We start from the raw sequence: 23376 nt of genomic DNA, 5'->3' as shown, positions 1-23376 counted from the left end.
GATCAAAATGTGGCTGCTTCCTCCTGCTGTGATGTATCTTTGTTGAGAGTTGCTCACAAGCTGTCTATGAAGACAGTATGTGTGAGGATTCATTGCACTGAGGGCGTGTACGCAGAGGTTCCTGGGAAAACAAGGGTTAGAGACTTGGGCATTGGTTAAATGGCTGGGAGATTATGCCCTGCTTCTCTTTCCAGCCACACATACCTTGGAGAGACTGAACTGCCCTTCTACAGTGGAGGCAACAATTTGTAACTGATTCTTATCGATACTCACTGTAAGCAAAGCACGTGTTGATCATGCATTATTTTGTTTCACATGCATTATTTTGTTTAATTATTGTAACCAATACTGAAAGGTTCTACTATGATTCTTCTCTTACGGTTGAAGGAACTGATGTTGTGAGGGGTGAAATGGACATTACCCACGGTCACACAGGTAGCTAGTGGTGGAGTTGGGGTTTGAATCCAGCTCTCTCTAATTTGCTGTACCCTGTTGATGTGGTCAACTCGAATTTCTTAGGAAGTGCATGATCAGAATCTTGACTTCAGCTTGTATTAATGAATAATAAAAACCAGTGTAACTAAGGACTCCCTATGTACCAAACACTGTGTTACTTGCTTTAAATGTATTATTTCATTTGAGTCCAATGACAAGCCTTTAAGGTGGTACTATTACTACACCTTTATGGCAGAAAGTGAAGAGGAACTAAAAAGCTTCTTGATGAAAGTGAAAGATGAGAGTGAAACAGTTGGCTTAAAGCTCAGCATTCAGAAAACTAAGATCATGGCATTTGGTCCCATCGTTTCACGGGAAATAGATGGTGAAACAGTGGAAACAGTGTCAGACTTTATTTTTTTGGGCTCCCAAATCACTGCAGATGGTGACTGCAGCCATGAACTTAAAAGACGTTTACTCCTTGGAAGCGAAGTTATGACCAACCTAGACAGCATATTGAAAAGCAGAGACATTACTTTGCCAACAAAAGTCTGTCTAGTCAAGGCTATGGTTTTTCCTGTGGTCATGTTTGGATGTGAGAGTTGGACTGTGAAGAAAGCTGAGTGCTGAAGAATTGATGCTTTTGAACTGTGGTGTTGGAGAAGACTCTTGAGAGTCCCTTGGACTGCAAGGAGATCCAACCAGTCCATTCTAAAGGAGATCAGCCCTGGAATTTCTTTAGAGGGAATGATGCTAAAGCTGAAGCTCCAGTACTTTGGCCACCTCATGTGAGGAGTTAACTCATTGGAAAAGACTGTGATTCTGGGAGGGATTGAGGGCAGGAGGAGAAGGGGATGATAGCATGAGATGGCTGGATGGTATCACCGACTCGATGGACGTGAGTTTGAGTGAACTCCGGGAGATGGTGATGGACAGGGAGGCCTGGCGTGCTTGCAATTCATGGGGTCGCAAAGAGTTGGACATGACTGAGCAACTGAACTGAAGTGAACTGATTACTATCTTCATTTTACTGTTGAGGAGTCAGAGGCAGAGAGAGGTTAAGTAATTTGCCTTTAGTCACATGGCTGGTAAGTGGAGAAGTCAAAATTCTAAGTGACACTATACTTCCATAAAATTTTTTTTCTAAGTGTTCTAAGTGACATATTTAATCACAGTGTAGTTCTGCTAACTCTCCTGTACACCCCTACCCCCACCCCCTTCTTCTATCTCTCAGTAACTTTTTGTTTCTGTGGCAGGACTCATGCCTGGTGCTGGCAGAGGCAGAACTTGCTGTGTGTGGTGGAGGGGGGGTGGGCAGGGGGCAGAGGCCCTGGACAGCCTTGTCACCTGGTCCTCTGACTGGTACCCTCCCTTTGTGCATGGCCCTACTTCTCTGAAATTCCAGGAGTAGGTGCTTTCTGAGGCAGGGCATTTCCTTTTGTTTTTGTTAAAGGAAACAAACTCTGTGACGGGATATCCTTTGCTGGGTTTTCATGTTATCCGAGGGAGAGAAAAAAAACAACAGGGCCTGCGCATGAAAAATGGAGGGGAAGCCATTTGCAAGCTGGAGGGGAACCTGTAAACTGTTTGCTGAGGGTCATTCCAGGGCCTGTTTTCCCAGAACCAAAATGCTGAGACAGCGAGAGGCAAGCTGAAAGTTTTTAACCCAGGGTCATCTTCCCTTCCTGCAGTGGTTCCAGCCAACTGCTCCTTTTCAGGTCTCGGCCTCCTTCCAAGGGCCAAGCCACACAGCCCTAGCAGTTCCACCAGGACAGTCTTGCTTCCAAGCTGAGGACCTGGGCTTGGCCTCTTGTTCCTAATCTTGTTACTGCTACCGCTTGAGGGAGTCGAGCTGCAGGCAAGAGAAGAGAAGAGTAAATCATTTTCCAGCCTTGGCTGTAGGAGAGGGAAGTGAAGACCACCTCCTGGATGTTTTTCGCTCTTTTGTAGCCTCTGAGGATCTGTGTTGCTTCTCCTTGGGTGCAGCCCCCAGAGCTCCACTGGGCCAGGCCCCTATTTATCCCTGAGACTCAGCAATTGAGCAGGGATACAGCACTCTGACTCCCTTGCCTCTTCTTCGCGCCTTCCTGTGTGAAGCAGCAGTGGGAAGACCACGGCATAAGATCGAAGAGAGGGAAGGGGCAATTAGAGAAGCCACCAGCCTGCTCATTTTGGGATGTCAGCTTGGGAACACTTTAGGGCAGGGGTGGACCCAAGCAGGATGGGGGAAGCTCTGAGAGTTTCTGTCTGCCACGTGGGTTTTGTGAAAAGTGAGGAAGTTGAAAGCTGTGTGGGTAGCTGTATCCAGGGAGGTTTTAAAAACTGAAAGTATAATCTAGGGAGTGTGTTCAGGAAGTATTTATTATTTCATTTCTTTGGGTAGTTGTCATGAGGTTGAAAATTTTAGCACCAAACTGTGCAACTGACTTTGTGGTAAAGAAGAGGGCAAGGGAGAGGGGGTGTGTGTCTCTGGCACGACAGCATTTTAGCTTGGCTGGGATGCAATCTCGGGGGTGGGGATTGGACTCTCAAAAATTCCTTCTCTGCGGCACTAAAGGGCTGCTGTCCATTGCATCCTCTGATCACATCTGACCCTTGGGGGCTCCTACACCTGAGTATATGCTGGACAGCATTGGATTACTCCTCCCCACCAGGCCTTCTCAGTGTAACTGAATACAAGTTCCTTGTTCCTGGGGTGAACAACTGTCCCAGTGTGTCCAGAATTGAGGGCTCTCCTGGGACACAGGACTTGAGTGCTAGAACTGGCAAGGTCTCAGCAAACTGGGATGGTCGGTCAACTCATGGCCTGGCTTTAGGGTCTGTAGCTGGTGCTGGTTTAGGGCACGTGTTATGGAGGTCATTTGGGGAGTTTGGAACACCGCTTTCCTTTCCTGGTATGTATTCAGCAAGAATGGTTAATGGTTCTCCACTTTACTAGCAGGCCGAGACTAATCTGGTCCTGGAATCTGTTTGGCTAGGCTGAGCAAGCTCACAGGTTAATTGAGTTCCCCAGTTTATAGCTGCTTTGTGGGAATGGAGCTTAGGTGGTCAGATTTGGAGCCTGACTGTGTTCATTTACCGTCTCAAACTCTCCAGAGGGTGATCTTATCTTTTTCCTTCTCTGGAATGAATCAGTGGTTCAGAAAATACCAAGAACGTGATGGTAATATACAGTTGTCTTGCTGGGTAGAAGAGAGAGGGGAGAGGAAGGAGAGAGAGGGGAGAGGAAGGAGAGAGGGGAGAGGAAGGAGAGAGATGTTTTCTAGAACTCAGCTGTCATGAAGGAGAGGTCTCATCTTGCAGGCAGGATGAACTTCCCTTTGAGAGCAGGCACTTAGCTCTGGAGCAGGACCACTGATAGTAGAGGTTCTTGGTGGCATCTCTGTGTGGGCAGGAATGAGGAAGGGGGCCAACCACCCCAACTTTTGCACTGAAAGTCCTGTGTCCTGGGAAGTCTTTCAGTCCTGGGCAAACCTGGATGGCTGGTTACTCTAGTGATGAGACAAGGCCCAAGAATGGGGCAGTGGGGCAGAATTTTTAGCCTTAGCCCATGGAGGTGAAGAGAACTAGACATGAGGTTCAGAGCTGTTTTGGGGGACAATCAGTCTGTAAAATTTAAATCACTCAAAAAAGAAAATAAAAGAAAAAGACTTTTATAGTGCTCTGTTAGTCAAGGCTATGGTTTTTCCAGTGGTCATGTATGGATGCGAGAGTTGGACTGTGAAGAAAGCTAAGCGCCAAAGAATTGATGCTTTTGAACTGTGGTGTTGGAGAAGACTCTTGAGAGTCCCTTGGACTGCAAGGAGATCCAACCAGTCCATTCTGAAGGAGATCAGCCCTGGGTGTTCTTTGGATGGACTGATGCTAAAGCTGAAACTCCAGTACTTTGGCCTCCTCATGCAAAGAGTTGACTCATTGGAAAAAACTCTGATGCTGGGAGGGATTGGGGGCAGGAGGAAAAGGGGACAACAGAGGATGAGATGGCTGGATGGCATCACTGACTCGATGGATGCGAGTTTGAGTGAACTCTGGGCGATGGTGATGGACAGGGAGGCCTGGCGTGCTGTGATTCATGGGGTCGCAAAGAGTTGGACACGACTGAGTGACTGAACTGAACTGAGCTGAACTGAGTCAAGAAATCAAATGCATCTGCAGCCCGTGTATGTCTTCCTGGGCAATCCTTGGTGGATGCGAACAGCTGGGGTCTGGCTGGCCCAGACACTCTCCCTGAGAGCCAGGGGAGCAGCTGAAAGCAAGGACTCAGAACATGGGGGTTGTTTTGGGGTGAAATGGATGTTGGGGGCCCCAAGTAATGCAGTCTGAAGCCAAACTATTCACAGCTATCTGATTTTTTTTTTTTTTTAAAGTCACTCTCAGGCTGTCTGTGTCTCCCACAGGGTAGGGGAGAGAATGGGTAGCAAAGCTGGGTTGAGGAGGACTTTGCTGACTACCCTGGTTTTTTGATCTGAGGGCAGGCTTCGGGAGCTGTGGCAAAGTCCAGAGGAACTCGACTAGGGTTGACGGTCTGAGCACCCATGTGGCCTGTTCAAGTTAGTCTTCCCTGGCTTTTAGGAAAAACACATGAACACACACTTGAGCAGGAACTTGTTTCTATCTCCCAGGGTACAGTATAAATACTCATGTGTTTCATGACCTTTTAAAAGGAACCTTAGCTCTCCTTTTGCTGAGAACCTACCCCAAGATGTTCTTTACTATTTATCTGTTGGATGGGAGAGTAGAGTGTGTTTGTTTGAGTCTTGATGGATTTGGGGATGATGCCCTCATTCCAGTAGATGCTAGAACAAGATCAGGGGTCTGACTTCTGCTCAATCTTATAGGCTGAGTGAGTGTGTTAGCTATTCAGTAAATATCTTTCTGAGTAAATATATTAACTAAGGGCTATAGGGCAGTGTTCTCAACTTGACTGTACATTACAAGCACCTAGGGAACTTTAGCAATATCTCACTGTCCAGGCTTCACCCCATTCCTATTGAGTTGGATCTTTGGGGATGAGACCCAGGCATCAGTATTTTAAAAATTCTCCGGGGGATTCTAATCTATAGCCATGTAGGAAATGTCTATCTTCGCTTGGGCTGTCATAACAAAATACCACAGAGTGGGTGGCTTACACAACAGAAACTAATTTTCTCACAATGTTGTAAGTGCTAGATCTGGGTTCCAGCTGATTTGAGTTTCTTGTGAGGGCTAGCTTACCAGTTTGCAGAAGGCCACCTTCTTGTGTCCTTGCATGGTAGAGAAAGAGAACTCTGCTATTTATTTTTCTTCTTATAAGGGCCTCAGCCTAACTGTGAACTTCCAGATGTTCAAGCTGGTTTTAGAAAAAGGCAGAAGAACCAGATATCAAATTGCCAACATCCATTGAATCATCGAAAAAGCAAGAGAGTTCCAGAAAAACATCTATGTCTGCTTTAGTGACTATGCCAAAGCCTTTGACTGTGTGGATCACAACAAACTGTAGAAAATTCTTCAAGAGATGGGAATACCAGACCACCTGACATGCCTGTTGAGAAATCTGTATGCAGGCCAGGAAGCAATAGTTAGAACTGGACATGGAACAGCAGAGTGTTTCCAAACTTGGAAAGAAGTACATCAAGGCTGTATACTGTCACCCTGCTTGTTTAACTTATATGAAGAGTACATCATGAGAAATGCTGGGCTGGATGAAGCACAAGCTAGAATCAAGATTGCCAGGAGAAATATCAATAACCTCAGATATGCAGATGACACCACCCTTGTGGCAGAAAGTGAAGAAGAACTAAAGAGCCTCTTGATGAAAGTGAAAGAGGAGAGTGAAAAAGTTGGCTCAACACTCAACATTCAGAAAACTAAAATCATGGCATCTGGTCCCATCACTGCATGGCAAATAGATGGGGAAACAGTGAGAAACTTTATTTTGGGGGGCTGCAAAATCACTGCAGATGGTGACTGCAGCCATGATATTAAAAGATGCTTACTCCTTGGAAGAAAAGTTACAACCAACCTAGACGGCATATTAAAAAGCAGAGATATTACTTTGCCAACAAAGGTCCATCTAGTCAAGGCTGTGGTTTTTCCAGTAGTCACGTATGGATGTGAGAGTTGGACTATAAAGAAAGCCAGGTATCCAAGAATTGATGCCTTTGGACTGTGGTGTTGGAGAAGACTCTTGAGAGTCCCTTGGACTGCAAGGAGATCCAACCAGTCCATCCTAAAGGAAATCAGTCCTGAATATTCATTGGAAGGACTGATGCTGGTGCTGAAACTCCAATACTTTGGCCATCTGATGTGAAGAATTGACTCATTGAAAAAGACCCTGATGCTGGGAAAGATTGAAGGCAGGAGGAGAAGGGAGCGACAAAGGATGAGATGGTTGGATAGCATCACCAGTTCAATGGATATGTGCTTGGGCAAACTCCGGGAGATGGTGAGAAACAGGGAAGCCTGGTGTGCTGAAGTCCATGGGCTCATGAAGAGTTGGATACAACTTGGCAACCGAACAACAACAAAGGGTCCATGAAGTGGAGAGTAGCAGAAACTAAGGCTGGGGTTCCCTCAAAGGCCAGGCTGGGAAGTTTGGACTTACTTTGGCAGGCAGTGGAGAGCCATGCAAAGGCTTGAGCCTGGCCGTGGTCTGATTAAAGCACCGCTTTGGGGAGATGAGACCTTGGTGGTGGGATCCTGTGACTCAGAATGTCACCTTCTCTTCCAGGTGCTGCTCCCAGCCGCCAGCTTGCTACAGCTCATGGATGTTCGTCAGAACTGCTGTGACTTCCTGCAGTCTCAGTTGCATCCCACCAATTGCCTGGGCATCCGTGCCTTTGCAGACGTGCATACCTGCACCGACCTGCTGCAGCAGGCCAATGCTTACGCAGGTAATGGGGAACAGTGTAGCTGCACCTTTCCAAGCTGTGAATTTAATAACCTGGTCTGTGGTGGACTCCTCAAAGATTATGAGGCTAGTGTGTTCTACTGAGAAGCAGTTAGGATTTAGTCAAGGAGATAAGACACAGGTGGAAAGATAATTAACGATAGAGGAGTTCAGCTCAGTGCCAAGTGGAATATGACTAATTGCCAGATGAAAAGTTCAGACAGTAATTTTCACTAGAGAAGAGGAAGGAGATCTGAGAAGAGTTTGTGGGGGAAGAATAATTTGAACTAGGTCTTGAGATTATCTTTGTTTAGGAAAATTTCTATTTTGATCAAAGTGTTCTGTGAATACCATTTGAAAAGTCAAATACTGTTGCAAGTCTCATAATGATAAGAGTCTCCTGCTGTTTTTCCATACCAAGTCTTGCTCTCTAGAGCCACTCACTTGCCTTTCTGAAAGAATTAAAATACAGGTGCTGATTCAGCCAAAGGTTGCTTCATCTGACATTTACCTCTGTTTCTGTAAATAAAAGGTTATACGACTGGTTTGGGGTTTATTAGTTTTAGATGTTGTCTGTTGACTTCTCACAGAAGAATAACTGCGCTTTCACAGATGTCCCCTCATAGACATTCACTGTTCCCCTCTCTTTATTCTTCTAATATTTCTACAGCTGGGCTAAGTTATAATTGTTTTTTTATCAGAAAACTTTTGTTTTAATCAGTAAGGCAGTGACTAGATGCTTTTTCTTTTACACAGTATTATGATCACTAACTCTTACAAGACAGGTATGCTGAACAGTCTTCTCAGTACATCAGATAATCTGTTGAGCCCATTTTATTTTTCTTGGAGACATTCTCCTCACTAGAGCTTGTAATCCTGTGATTTTTATAGGGAGTAGTGATTTAAGGATGAAGGTCATGAGTGACCTAGGAAACAGGTCTGGTCATATGAATTGATAGAGCTGGTCATGGCTACCTCCTTCCCTTGCAGTAAAACCTCTCATTCTTCCCCTGCCCAAATGCTGGCATGGCTGCTGTCTGTTCTGTCTCCTGTCCAGGGAACCAATGTCTGGGAGTTAACTGGGGGCCTGCTAGCTGCTCACATGCCAGGTCTCTGCACTGTGTTAGCCCCTTGATCCACAAGTCAACAAGCATTTCTTCTGTTTTTCAACATCCTCTTTTTGCTCTGATCAAGACCCCAGGAGCCTATACAGACTCTCCCTTCTTGAAGTCTGTTTCTGAGGACACAAATGGGACCAGACGTTAGGATGTCAATGATGATGATTTTTGTGAAGGGCATTCCCCAGTCTGCCTAATTCTGAATTCCTCTGACTCTTTCTGACCCTAATCCTTGACTCTCCTGTTTCTCTGCTGTCCCTCCTGTGCCTGTATTACCTGGCGTGATACCCTACCTCCTTTCTGTTCTCAGGGAGTGGTCACTAGTCCAGCCTTCTCTAGTCTAGCTGCTTTCTTGAGGGATGTGCACAGACTTTGCTTCAGCAAAAGTTGAAGGCTTAACTGAGGCCCAGGTCAGCGTGTGGACATTTCCTGGTGCAGAGGAGAAGGGAGAATGCTTAGATGCCAGGTGGTCTCTGTCTCCTCTCCCCAGGCCTCTCTATAGAGTGTGCATGCTTGCATCCAAACACAGCACGTCTCACACCCTTTTGTAGTTGGCTCATGAGGTCATCAGAGGTTTGGGCTGTGTATTGAACTCCCCATGTTTAACAGAGGCTCCTAGGTCTTGTGGCCTGGCTTTCCTCTACTTTCAGAATCCCTGTTTTCTCTCTTGCCCTTCTCCCTGTCTGATGGTGAGGCTCACCTGTGGGAGAGTAGGGAGGATGCGGTTTGGAGCACCGTGTGGTTTTGGTTCTCCCTGATCCTGAGGGCACGGTGATGTGGTCCGCAGCATCATGGGTGTGTGCTCTCCATGTGTGTGCAGGGTCATGGTGGATGACTCTCAGCTAGTGCTTACTGAACTTTCACTTTGGGTCACATCCCAGACTAAGCATTTTATGTTCATTTAAAGCATACAGTAGCTGAGGAAAGTAAAGCGCAGAGGGGTGAAGTCATTTGTTGGGGTTAGTTAGAAGAGACAGAGACAGGATTCAAACCCAGACAGTGTTTACTCCAGAGCTATGTTTATAACTACTCTGTTCTGTGGCTTCCAGGCCCAGCTTGGACACAGGGTGGCCCTGTGAATCAGAAACTGTGGAGTGTCGGTGGCTAGAGCTGGCATTTTCCATCGGAAGTGTGAACCTCAAAGTCTGTGCCATGCAGTTACCAGATTCCAACAACCAGACGGTGTAGACAGATGGCCAGCTGTCTCTGCTGGATGCGGGGTGTTTAGTCATCTTGGGGTGGGGAAGTGAGGTGTGGATGTCTTCTCTTCCCTGTTGGGAGGCTGCCCCTCACGGCACGTGTGAGCCCTCCTCCTTCTCTGGCTCGGTCAGTGTGACTGCTGGCTGAGAGTCTCCTCCCTGTTGTGCAGGCCTTCTGGGGAACCTGGGACCAGCTCTGGGATAGCTTTCTTTGTAGCCCTCAGCTGTGTGCAACTGGGAAGATAAAAATCACATTTTTAAGGTGGCGTGGTAATACAGAGGTCATAAGACTATGATGAAGAGACATTAGAAGAAGCAGTGTGAAGTTATGGTTAATCTGTGCTTACTCCATCACACTCAGCCACTGCTGTGGGCCTGCTTTGTGTCTTTGGTTTTGCAACCCCTGAACTTAGATGGAGCCTGGCAGCTCTGCCATTGCTGCCTCCTGAGACAGAGCTGCTGTCTTGCCCATTTAAGTGTGGGCGTGTGGGTACTGACCAGAATCACACTCACAAGGGGCAGTGTTGGCCCCGTGTGGTTTCAGGCTTCCGTGGCTCCATGCCTCGAGTTAGGAGGTAGCTGAGCCCACAGACTACAAGGAGACCCTCCAGGTCAGAACCAGGGATCACACACACAAGCCAACACTTTGGAGCTGAGTGACCCGAGGCCTGTTTTCTTTTCTCTCAGATGGGAGGTTGCTCCTCCTGCTTTGTTTTCAGCATGGTTTAGAGGACTGGAGTCAGTGTGGGAGGGACAGGTAGGAGTGCCTCCTGCAGAAGTAGGTGCCACCATAGGGCCATGCCCTGGATCCTCCCTGCCGTTCATGCCATCTGTGGCAAGAGAGCCTCAGAGCCCCACGGGACCTGGTGGAGAGACGGGACTCTTTGGGTCAACACCATGACCCCTGCTGAACACAGCATGCACTTTGCGGGAGAAGGACCCTTCCTGGAGCTTCTGATGGTGGCTCCTCTGTATACATACGCACAGCTGGGTATGTCTGCCTTGCACTCCTTCCCTATCTCTGGCCAGCTGGCCTCTGCCTTCGCCTGTCCACAACCCCAAACTGCCTCTGAATTCTGTTCATGCTCCTTCTCTAAGATGAACTTTCTGTTCTTATTATTGTTGCTATCTTAATGCACAACCACCTGTGATTATTTCAGGAAAGGCCCCATAGTCCTCCTCAGAGGGGGTCATGGGCAGCACCCTAGTGTACAGCTTCCCCCATCTCTCATCCCACATGTATATTTTCCAGCCAAAAAAATCTTAGTATATTCTGAACATCTTTCCATGTTAGCAGGCATATTTCTATACCACTATTTTTAAAACTTTAGAGAATGTATTCAATAAAAGCAACTTGTATCCATGATAAAACTTTCAAACAAGACCAAAGGTATGAAATACACGTTGATCTCTCAGGTCCTCTTAAGGGAGCCAGGGACTCTCTTGGATATCCCTACAAGATACGTATATATTACGCTTTTTAACTTACACAAATAGAAGACTTTTGTGCTCATTATACTTTTTTTTTTACCTTAGTGCAGTGTCTTGAAGCTCTTTCCAGACTCCTGCGGGTGGCTAGTCTGACTCTTTCTGTCTGTTGCATCACAGGGACGAACTATAATGAACTATAATTTAGGTAACCAGTCCTTTCTTAATGAACATTAATGTTACCAGTTTTTTTTTTCTTTTACATCAAATGCTTTAACAGGAATTCTTTTACATAATGTTTTGGAGTATACTCACTGGTATGTAAGTAACCGTGAAATTGTGCTTGTAGGGTGCCATCTTAGCATATAGCACAAAGCAGCTCGTAGAGAGTATGCATTAAAAGATACTGCCAAATTCTGTCTAAAAAGAGTAACTATTTTTAAGGTTGACAACTGCCTTCTGATTAGTCTTCAGCCCCCTGGAGAAGGAGGACACAGCGTGACTCGGGGCTGGAGCACCAGCTCTTTCCACCTAACTGCCTGGTTGATTTCCTGTTTGCAATGGGCCTATCTCTTCTTCCTGTGGCAGTCCCTTCTGCTTCCTCTGGGTCCAGTTTCCCCCTTAGGGTTATGCCCCCATATTTTTGCTGTGATATAAGTTATGCTGGGCTGGGGAAGGGTGAGTCCCATAGTTAAAAGCTGACTGGGCTGGGAAAGACCCTTACCCCTAGCTGCTGATGCCATAGTTCTGCTGAGTACCAGATAACTGAGAAAAGGACCCTCATATTTTCATAGCCTTTTTCTTATATCTCACTGTTATTGTTTCCAGGGACTGGTTAATCTTTAACTTCAGAGGCATGCGCCAAGGTTTATGGGGATTTTGTTGTTTGGTAATTGGATGACCATGCCTGGGCCATCAGCAGAGCTAGTTGGGAGGGGTATTAATGGGACCCTATTAATGAAATGGCAATTAAAATTCTTTGAACAATGTGTTTACATCAGCCTGCCAAAGCTGAGCTGAAACCACCCAGCCATGGGATGGAAAAACCATTGAATTTCACATGTTTGTGGAGAGAAATGGCCTTTTTTCGATTGATTGAGTCATTTAAGACCATGGAATGAAGTAATTAAACTAAGGACAGCAAAAAACTTTGACAAAGCACTTGAAAAAACACAACCCTCTGACTTAGTGAGGGTTATCTGGTGAAATTGCTGCCTCCAGCTTGGCATCATAAGATAATAATGATGGTGATGGTCACGGTGGAAGTTTCTGCCATTTCTGAATACTTGCAAGGTACCAGGTAAGGTGCTACACACTTCAAAACTGTAAGAGGTAGTTATTACTTTCTTAACTTAGAGATGAAGAAACAGAAACCTTGGAGCAGTTCAGTAACTTGCTCCAGATCACATAGTTTGTGAGTGGCAATGCCAGGATTCACGAAGAAGCTGCCTGACTCTGGGGCCTGTGCTCTGAGCCCACTGTTTATTTTCACAACTCCCCAGGCCAGTTCAGCCTCTCTGCTGTGGCCGCTGCCTCACTTCTGCCTCCCCTTGATTTTCTGCTTCTACCGTGAAGGTGGCAAATGAAGCATTCGTGTGGATGCAGGTAGTTTTTATCGTTAATTGTTCTCCTTCTGGGAATTTTAGGAGATGTCCCTGTTCCTTCCATTCTCTGGAGAACAGGGAACTCTGTTGTTGAATCAACAACACTGCTAACTGGCCAGTTTTGATACAGCCCTTTGCTCTGTGTGTATGATAGCAAGGGGGAGGTACAGTACATACACTTTTGGAATTAAGTCAGCAGGGCAAGAGCTCTTATCCCACTATCCCAGGGAGAATGTAGGCAGTGAAATTTAGAGTCTGAGGGCTGGTGGTCGTGACCCTTGTGGGAAGTAGTCAGGTAGATCTGTGTTATTCTCTGTGGCAGCTGAGCTTTCTCCCTGGAGCAAAGAAACTATAGGCCCTGAAAGCCAAGTACTGATCAAGAAAGCTTACCTCTGCTCTCCAAAAATAGAGTAATAGAGGGAAGGAGAGAGAGATTTAGAGTAGCTCTGTTTTTTAAAAACCCTACTAAAATGTTTTGATTCTGTTTGTGTGTCTACCTTTCGTTAGCAAGTCCTGGGACCTAATAAGTAGTTCCATTCAGAGGCACTCACTCATACCTGTTTGCTGGGCCACTGGTCCGGGAATAACTGGGTTCATTTCATCTCTGCAGGTCAAAGAAGTCATAGATGAGTTATCACTTCCATTTGTTCTGGGCTTGTAGTTTAGATAAAAGCTGATCAAAGCTTTCAGCTTATTTCACCCCATCAAGAGGGAGGAATGGACTTGGGACTTGCTTGAGAGGTTGCCTGAGGCTTAGGAAGTCTTGAAGAAGCATGGGAATGGAAGCATGGTATTTTCAGAGCTCGATATCTGCAGACAGTAAGGATTCACATTCAAGCAAGACAGACTCAAATAAGACAGAGCCTCCCCTCATGGGGATCATAGTCCCAGTATGAGAGAAAGACCTCAGGTGATAAGATGGGTTGATGAGCACTGTGATTTTAATTTCCTATTTTGCTGACCTTGGGAACACAGAAGAATATCATGTCCTCTAGCCCGATAGGTGGGTTAGGGAAAGATTTCTATCCAAGGGTCTGAAATTTGAACCCAGGTCTGATGCCAAAAAGAAAATATAGTTAGATTCATATTTTCTTTCTCTCTCTGCAGTATCTATCTGCAGTATTCTTAGAATGTTCTGATGTCTATATCAATTTTACCAAAATGGCCTGCTCAGGACAGGCTTTTATTATTTTGGAAACTAAGATTCTTAAATCAGAATATTTGTTATTATTTATAGAGAGCATTAGTTTCTTTTTTTGTGTGTATGTGTACAAGAAACCCACTTTAATTATGAAGATTCATAGTCAGTGAAAAGTAAAGATGGAGAAAACATCATGCCAACAGTAATCAAAAGAAAGCTGGAGAGCTATATAGATAGCATTAGTTTCAAAACCAGTCTCTACCACTTACCGCCATGTGATACTAAGATCATGACTTAGGCTTTCTGGGCCTCCATTTCTTCATCTGTAAAGTGGAGATATTGATATTCGCTTCAGCTGGGCTTTTGGAAGATGTAAGTGACATAATATACATAGAATACCTAGAATGTTAGCCATTTTAGGAAAAGCCCTTAATGTTGTCCAGGTCTGCTTCTTTGAAAAGACCCAGCTAGTGTCCCTTTCCTGGGAATGTGCCACCCAGTTTCCTTATCCTTTCCACACTGGGAAGATATATTTGTGTTGTTTGGTGGGGAAAGGATTTATAATTGTCTGGTGCCCCTTGTCTTCTCCATAATTTCTCATCCAAATAGGCAGGAACAGTTCCGTTATGTTTCATTAATCAAAACTTGGACTTTTATTTATTTTTTTTTTTTGCTGGAGAAAAAAATTATTACTTGCAGCAAGTAGGGAGAACACTGAGGATCTTTCCCAATGCAGTGTCTCCAAAACTTACATCTTAGACAGTGTTTGCTACTTGTAGTAAAGCCTGGTTAATTGGAACTCCTAACCATTCAAAAAATGAAGATCATGGCATCCGGTCCCATCACTTCATGGGAAATAGATGGGGAAACAGTGGAAACAGTGTCAGACTTTATTTTTTGGGGCTCCAAAATCACTGCAGATGGTGACTGCAGCCATGAAATTAAAAGACGCTTACTCCTTGGAAGAAAAGTTACTGCCAACCTAGATAGCATATTCAAAAGCAGAGACATTACTTTGCTGACTAAGGTCTGTCTAGTCAAGGCTATGGTTTTTCCAGTAGTCATCTATGGATGTGAGAGTTGGACTGTGAAGAAGGCTGAGCACCAAAGAATTGATGTTTTGAACTGTGGTGTTGGAGAAGACTCTTGAGAGTCCCTTGAACTGGAAGGAGATCCAACCAGTCCATTCTGAAGGAGATCAACCCTGGGATTTCTTTGGAAGGAATGATGCTAAAGCTGAATCTCCAGTACTTTGGCCACCTCATGTGAAGAGTTGACTCATTGGAAAAGACTCTGATGCTGGGAGGGATTGGGGGCAGGAGGAGAAGGGGACTACCGAGGATGAGATGGCTGGATGGCATCACTGACTGGATGGATGTGAGTCTGAGTGAACTCCGGGAGTTGGTGATGGACAGGGAGGCCTGGCGTGCTGCGATTTATGGGGTCACAAAGAGTCGGACACGACTGAGCGACTGAACTGAACTAACCAGATACTAATTAACTATTTTAGGGGGGTGGTTTGTTTGCACTCCTCCCTAAAGGGGAAAAAAGCAAGAGGATAAGAAATGTTTAGATAAGTTTAGATAAGATGAAAGTTTATTTTGGAGAATCCCCTTTCATGGGGGCTTGCCTGTGGTTCAAAGATCCTATGCCCTTGCATATTCTACCCGTCCCCCAAGATTGAGCCTTGTCTGCCTCTTCTACCTCCCAGGGAGCCTGGCACAGTTCTCCATACTTGGTGGAGGCTCTGTATGTATTTGTTAGATGAATGAAAATACAGCCTAGGCTCTAGCTAGACTGGGCTGTTGCTGTTTTCTAGATATGCTCTGAATTGGCCTTCTTTTATTGAATGTGGAGTGCATTTCCTGGCATGGCCCTGTGGACTTTGGGTTGAAGTCACTGGTGTCTTGTGTTACCCTTTTGTAAGCCAGTTGTCTCCTTCTAGACGCCAGCTCTACCTTCTTCCTTTTTGAAGAAACACTGCTTTTGGCCCATAACGTATGAACAGTTATTGAGCACTTGCAGTGGTCTCAGGAAATGGGAATTATTGTACATATATTTATCTAATGCCCATCTCACCTTTATGAGTTATGTGCTATTATTAGCTCCATTTAGTGGATGAGAAAACTCCAGCCTTAGGAAATTCAATACTTATATCACTAGAAAGTTTGTGGAACTCAATGGAATTAAAGTGGGATTCTGAGACCTTTGAGTCCACAGCCTCACTGGCAGGTCCTGCAGTCTCAAAGGATGACTGATGCTGTGGAAATGGCTTCTCCGTTGGCGAGCAGTGCTGCCCGCAGAACTGGGATTCGTAATGCAGGTACACGTGCACGTGGTATTTCTCCTTCATTTTTAAAGAGTTTCTTATAGATCTCAAGGTAGGCTAATACATGTTAGCATTTTTGAACTTCAGAACAACCTGGAGATCGAGGTCAGGCTTTATGGTCCCATTTTATGATTAATGAAGTCAGAGCCTGAAAAGAAGGGACTATAAGAGGTGGAGCTAGGTAAACCCAGGTCTTCTGACTGTTAGCCACAATTAGTCACTACGTTCTCCCTTAATACATTAACAGCAAAGCAAAAGAAACTTAAAAAAAATTCCCAAACAAGTGTTAAAAGCAGAAGCTGATTCTCAAAGTGTATCTTGTGGGAGCAGAGTGGGTTCTTTCCAGGAAGTGCCTGAGAAGAGAGCTGATCTGAGTCCAGAGTCTTCTGGGCAACTCCTGTTTCCCAGGAAACTGAGTTAGCCAGAGGAGCCTGTTCCTATTTTTTTCTACCCTGTTGTGTCTTGAGTGTTGCTAACAGAAAGGGGTCTCCTCTAGGGCTCAGCCCTGTGTTCCAGGCTGAAAGGAGAAGGGAAGGAGTTTCTTTCTGGGCCCTTCTTTGTGTCCTGCTCATGCCTTGCAAATCTCCTTGGTCTCTGGGTGTGCCAGCCCTGAGTGAGAGAAGTTCCTGTCCAACACCTCCCTTGTTGTCTCCTCCCCACCAGACACTGCTTCCTGGGAGGATTTCTGAAGGGATTGCAGTGGGAGGTTCCAGATGGGCAAAGAAGCAGCCAACTGAAGTTGGGACCCAGACTCATGCTGCGATGCTCCAGGGTGTGGGAGATGGGGAAGTGCAGAGGGCTGACTACCTTCTGCTTTGCTTTATCTTTGAGTACTTCTTGTTTGTCCACCAAGTCATCTAGGATATGCATCATTGCACTTCCGTTTTCTTCCTTTTCAAAACCCAAGTTTGTCTCTTGGCTTTCTGAGCTCTGAGGAAGAATTTCTTAAAGCTCAGAATTGTACTTCCTCACTTCCTCTTATACCTCCTCTTATTCTTTTCCCTCTTCTGAATGTTAGTTTTTTTTTTTTTTTCTATCAACCAAAGATAAAGGTGGGAAGACCAGGTATGGCTCTGGGACACAGAGATGTTGGCGTTGGCTGGCCTGCCTCCCCTGCTGAGCTCAGCCATGCTGGTCCCCAGGAACTCTCTGCCCTACACTTGGTCAGTTTTCCTATCTGCTGTTTCTTGTATGTTGTCAATGCATCTGGTGACTGGTCCAAAGACTTCTTGGGCCAGAAGAGTGTATAAGGAGAATCCTGTTACTTTCCAAGCCTCCAGGCCAAGAATGAATTCCCATCATCCAAAGAAATGGGATGTTCACTTTTATTTAAAAATCTTTAAGAATGGATACTTAAAAAGATAACTATAGTCTTAATATTCTGAAAATTAGATAGTTGAATCTCATACTTAAAATCTATGCTTTAACAAAAGATTTTTTTTCTATTAATGTGTAGAGGGGCAAGACCAACTTCTTATGTTGTGACAGTTGCTTTTATCTGTAACGGATCTGACTTTTAACTTTGTGTTGTTATGTATAAACATCCCTGAGCCTCAGGATGGGCAAGCTTTAACTGTGGTTTCAGTTATATTATTAAGCTAGTGGAGAGCAAGTGGGGAGCCTTTTTTGGCCAGTGAGAGATGGAAAAGATTATTTATAACTCAGACTTTGAGAGTAAAATATTGACATTTAGGAACTCTGGATGGAGGGTATATGGGAATTGTTTGGATCTGAAATTCTTTCAACATATAAAGCTCAAAATGATTTTTTACAAGAAATGGCTTAAATCTTAAGTTCTTTGTTTGATTTTTAAGAAGTTGATGAGTGTGATTAGCATGCTCCGATTTTATTTTCCTTGTGCAGCTGTGGCAGAGTTGATGTTTCAGCATGGCCTCCCAGACATGGTGGCACTCGGAATCTCATTCCAGGGACCAGCCAGACCAAGTTGGTGGGGGTGTGGGTGGGGCTTCTGGAATTATCCAAGAAGCTCTCAGGCTAGAGCAGGACTACCACAGAAGAAGGGGAAAGGTCTGGAGGGCAAAGAGCACAGGTGCTCCTGGGGTGATGGTGCAGGGTTGTGAGAACTGAGGAAGGAGCAAAGTCTGGGGCAAATGACAAAGGACCCTGTGACCTCCAGGGACTCTTGCACCTGGAGTTGTCAGCCCTTGGGCAGGTTCACCTTGAAGCAGCTTGCAAAACATGTTCTCAATTCCTTTCTCATCAGAGCATGGGAGGGAAAGAGACGTGGTTTTTATCTCCATTGTACGCGTGAGGAGAATGGTGCCACAGGACACAGCTCGTAAATGACATAGCCGGGACTTGAATCTAGATTCCTTCTTTCGGAAGTGCCTGCTCCTTCCCTGGCATCTCACTGCCTCTGTATTAGCAGGATGGTGGCCTGTGAGAATGTCAGGGTCAGAATTGTCCTTGGCATTTCCCTCATGTGGCCCTTGGGGCTTTGAGATTTATCTCGTTCTCATTGTCCCCAACTCCCCTCTATATTACAGCCTTGGAAGGCCTGGCTGCTGTGGACCATTCCCAGCAGTGGTCTTGGCAGCCATGTTGCCGCCACACCCGGACAGAAGCTTAGATGAGCCTTCTTGTGAACCAGAGATAACAGGCTTGACTTGGGCAGGAAGGGATGAACCCTTCTGCCAAGCTTCTAATGCTGACTTCCTACCAGAACCCCCAGAGACTTTGGCCATGCAGCAGTTCTGACCCACTTTTGTTTGCCTGCGTGGCAGGGGGCACCGTCTGCAGCTCTGCCAGCCTGTGCCTTGAGGGGAAATGAGCCCAGTTAAATAGGCAGGCCCCTGCGAAGTTTCTCTGCAGCGCCATTATTAATCTCATGGAGCATGGGAAAAATATAACCTCATAACTCTGCCCAATTTTCCTCTGTGATGATGTTCTGGAGAGAGGGTTACACAGGGGGATGCCTTTGCTGCTGAATTAAAAGGCTGGTTTCCCTCCAGCCAGGATGTCTACCTTTCTGTCTCCCTCCTGCCTCCCCCAGAGCTCCCTGGACTCTGCTCTGAATCCCACAGATTATCATGGCCTTGGTTCATGGATGGGCAGGAGTGTGTTATAAATTTGTTTTCTGAACTTATGCTTTTTTTCTTTTTGGAACAGAGCAGCACTTTCCAGAGGTGATGCTGGGGGAAGAATTTCTTAGCCTAAGTCTGGACCAGGTGTGCAGCTTGATATCCAGTGACAAGCTGACCGTTTCTTCAGAAGAGAAGGTATGGCATGGCACTCTTTGAAACAGAAGCCTCTCTCATGAGGTGGTTGTGGGAAGGACTTGTGATTCAGTGAGATCTCTTTTCCAAATTAAAAAAAAAAGGTTTATATATCTTTTGTCCCTTAGAAAAGACTTTCTGGCCCATGATCACTATATATGTTTTATGGACACTTTAAAGAAGGCATAATGGTGATGATGATGATGGCTTCAAAGCTGCTTCCAATTCTTAAACCTTCACAGTTTGCCAAGCCCAATACTAAGTGCTTGATGTTCTTCAGCTCGTTCAGCCTTCACCTCAGCCCTGTGAGGCGGGCATCACTATTGTCCTCACATTACAGATAAGGAAGCAGACTCAGAGGCATTAACTATCTTGTTCAATGTCACTCGGTTGGTCTGCATGTCACTTAATCTTAACCACTGTCCCACATGGCCTCTTGTGAATATCCAGTATTCAAGCCACAACCAACCTTTGGGGAACATCTAATTCCAATAGGGAACTGGAATTTTTGCTAAGGAAACTGAGCCCCACAGAGGGGTTAGGAACTGCTGGAAATCACAGTTAACTGGTTTACTGACTATGCCAAAGCCTTTGACAATAAACTGTGGAAAGTTCTGAAAGAGATGGGAATACCAGACCACCTGACCTGCCTCTTGAGAAACCTATATGCAGGTCAGGAAGCAATCGTTAGAACTGGACATGGAACAACAGACTGATTCCAAATAGGAAAAGGAGTACATCAAGGCTGTATATTGTCACCCTGCTTATTTAACTTATATGCAGAGTACATCATGAGAAAAGCTGGGCTGGAAGAAGCACAAGCTGGAATCAAGATTGCCGGGAGAAATATCAATCACCTCAGATATGCAGATGACACCACCCTTATGGCAGAAAGTGAAGAGGAACTAAAAAGCCTCTCAATGAAAGTGAAAGAGGAGAGTGAAAAAGTTGGCTTAAAGCTCAACATTCAGAAAACTAAGATCATGTTATCCGGTCCCATCACTTTATGGCAAATAGATGGGGAAACAGTGTCAGACTTTATTTTTTTGGGCTCCCAAATCACTGCAGATGGTGATTGCAGCCATGAAATTAAAAGATGCTTACTCCTTGGAAGGAAAGTTATGACTAACCTAGATAGCATATTGAAAAGCAGAGACATTACTTTGTCAACAAACTTCCGTCTAGTCAAGGGTATGGTTTTACCAGTGGTAATGTATGGATGTGAGAGCTGGACTGTGAAGAAAGCTGAGCGCTGAAGAATTGATGCTTTTGAACTGTGGTGTTGGAGAAGACTCTTGAGAGTCCCTTGGACTGCAAGGAGATCCAACCAGTCCATTCTGAAGGAGATCAGCCCTGGGTGTTCTTTGGAAGGACTGATGCTAAAGCTGAAACTCCAGTACTTTGGCCACCTCATGCGAAGACCTGACTCATTGGAAAAGACTCTGATGCTGGGAGGGATTGGGGACAGGAGGAGAAGGGGACGACAGAGGATGCGATGGCTGGATGGCATCACCAACTCAATGGACGTGAATCTGAGTGAACTCTGGGAGTTGGGGATGGACAGGGAGGCCTGGTGTGCTGTAATTCATGTGATTGCAGAGTTGGACATGACTGAGCAACTGAACTGTACTGAACTGAATGGTAAAATAAACCATGGTGTTAACTGCATCTTTTCAGAAACAGAAACATGGCAATAGATATATACACTTAAAACTTGCCTGTGGTGGCTTTCATTTATTCATATGCTTACATATGAGTTGCTGTTTCTGTAGAATCAGTTTGGAGTGTATGTATTTTTCACATTAATGATGTTGTGTATCATATTTGGGTCTCAGAAATTATGTGTAACTTCAGAGTTATGCTTTTCAGAAAATATATTACTCATGGTATGTTTAAGGTTGGCCATGTAATTTTGAGGCTTATTAATGAATAGTGGGTTTTGCCTATATTTTCTCTTTCGCAAAACCCATAATTTTCCCCCCTTAATTGATTGCTTATTTCTGGAAATTTAATAGCTGGAAAAGCTTTGACAATTAGGTGCTTGTCATTTGAATGCTAGCCCTTTAAGCTTTGAAGATTCTGTAATCTGTTCCAGGAGATTTGGTGATTTCTACCCCTTTTAATCACATTGTGTGATAGGCATAATTTCTTACATGCACAATGGCTTTTTCTTGCAATATTGTGTTATAGCAAAATTTTTTGAGTGTATTCAAAGCAGTATCAGGGATCGTCAGTTAAGTTAAAATCCAGCTTTATGTAATGTTAGCATCTGCAGAAAATTCAGTTGCATTGACAATCAAATAACCTGTATTCAGCAAAATTCACACTTAAACAGCAGTATCAGTTATACCAGTTTTTTAGTTTACTTCTCTGCTTGCAGCCTGCAAGTTTCTTTCAACATATATTATAAAATACAGCCAGGTTTCAGATGTGTCTTACAACTATGCATCTTGAAATAGAGGAAATGTGGTATTTTACTATTAATGATGATTTTCAGTGTCTGTGGCTGGGCCCAGAGAGCTTGTTTGCTGGAAGTTTGAAAGTATAGGTTCTTCAGCCAGAATAACTGAATTTGATCCTGGCTCCACTACTTTAACAAGCTGAGCGACCTTGAACAAGTTATCTCCTATCAGAACACATATACCATAATAATCAGGAATTTTGTCTGTCGTATGGTTACTGCTAGAGTGGCATCAGGTCCTTGTGTGCTGCATGCTTAGTCGCTCATTCGTGTCTGACTCTTTCCAACCCCACAAACTGTAGCCCGCCAGGCTCCTCTGTCCATGGGGATTCTCCCAGCAAGAATACTGGAGTGGGTTGCCATGCCCTTCTCCAGGGGATCTTCCCAACCCAGGGACTGAACCCAGGTCTCCCACATTGCTGGTAGATTCTTTACTATCTGAGCCACCAGAGAAGCCCATCAGGTCCTTGGTAGATATAATAAATGTTTGTTGAATGAATGAATAAAAGAGCCCTTCTAAATCTCAGTTTTCTCATCTGTGAAAGGGGGGTTGATGATAGTATAGTATCTATCTTATGGTGGTGTTCTAGGGATGAAATGAGATGATACATGTACCCATTGATTGGGGCCTTTCTCAAGGGGAAGCTGTTCCCAGGCCCTGTGGTGGTCTGGGTGGTTGGCATGACCTGTGCCTGGTAGGAGCTAGGCTGGTAGCTGTCTTTTGGTCCATCTTCCCCAGCACCGTCTGGGCCTCTGCCAGAACTCAGATGCTGTTTTTCCTCATGAGCACTTGCTTTTGCCCAAGCCTCATCTCTTCTACTATGCTCAAGCTCCTTGAGGGCTATGAGGGTGCCTTAGCCATCTGTGTGTCACACACAGTCCTGACGCAGAGCCCTGGGAGGCGCTAGGAAGCGCTCAGCAGACATTTCCTGAACAAGTGACAAGGCAGACTGCGGTTGGACTCTGCCCTGGGCCAGCTGAGATTATGGGGACAATTTTAATATTTTTCTAGAGAATAAGGACAAATGTAGGAACTAGAGGTCAGACAGGGGCATGGATCTTTGCCATTTTCTCTCCTGTTTTTCCTCCTTGTAGTTTTTGTTTTTAAAATTCCTGTTATTTGAGAGAGGACAAATGGATGTGGTAGGGATCACAGAATCACTAGTTCTTTGTGATCATGCCCCCGCCCCCCATCCTTGCTCAGGTAGAGGAATGACGCAGAGAACAAGCCCCTCCTAGTCACCTGAGTCTTTCTGATGGGAGGTGTCTCAGTGGGGAGAGCTAATCCTGTGAGCAGATAGCCTGTTTCTTGCATCCCCTTGGAGACACAAAGTTCAACTCTCACCACATGCAGCCTTCTTGACCCAGGGGCAGGGTAAGCAAGCTTCTGGGACGCACAGACTGTGAGGAGAAGGGATATGACCAAGTTCTACTGCAGTTTGACCACTGAATTTCTGTGTACTAGACTTTTCTGAATCTTTGCTTTTTCAGCTGGTAAATATGTTTCTACTTCTCAAGATTTCCACTCCTTATGAAACTCTGTTGAGGCTTTTCAGA

General features: G+C 45.1%; 1 protein-coding gene across 3 annotated transcripts in view; it reads left to right on the top strand.

Annotated features, from left to right (window-relative positions):
• KLHL3 (kelch like family member 3) overlaps positions 1–23376 on the top strand; it is a 130302-nt gene that overhangs the window by 51917 nt on the left and 55009 nt on the right. For all 3 annotated transcript variants that reach the window (XM_069592145.1, XM_069592143.1, XM_069592144.1), the window contains exons 5-6: positions 7145–7307; positions 19252–19361. In XM_069592145.1, the coding sequence (XP_069448246.1) occupies positions 7145–7307; positions 19252–19361 (273 nt within the window). The remainder of the gene's footprint in view (positions 1–7144; positions 7308–19251; positions 19362–23376) is intronic.

Source organism: Ovis canadensis, chromosome 5 (assembly GCF_042477335.2).
Source record: "Ovis canadensis isolate MfBH-ARS-UI-01 breed Bighorn chromosome 5, ARS-UI_OviCan_v2, whole genome shotgun sequence".
Classification (NCBI taxonomy): Eukaryota; Metazoa; Chordata; class Mammalia; order Artiodactyla; family Bovidae; genus Ovis; species Ovis canadensis.
Note: the sequence above shows the minus strand (reverse complement) of the source record. Positions and strands in the feature narration are given on the sequence as shown.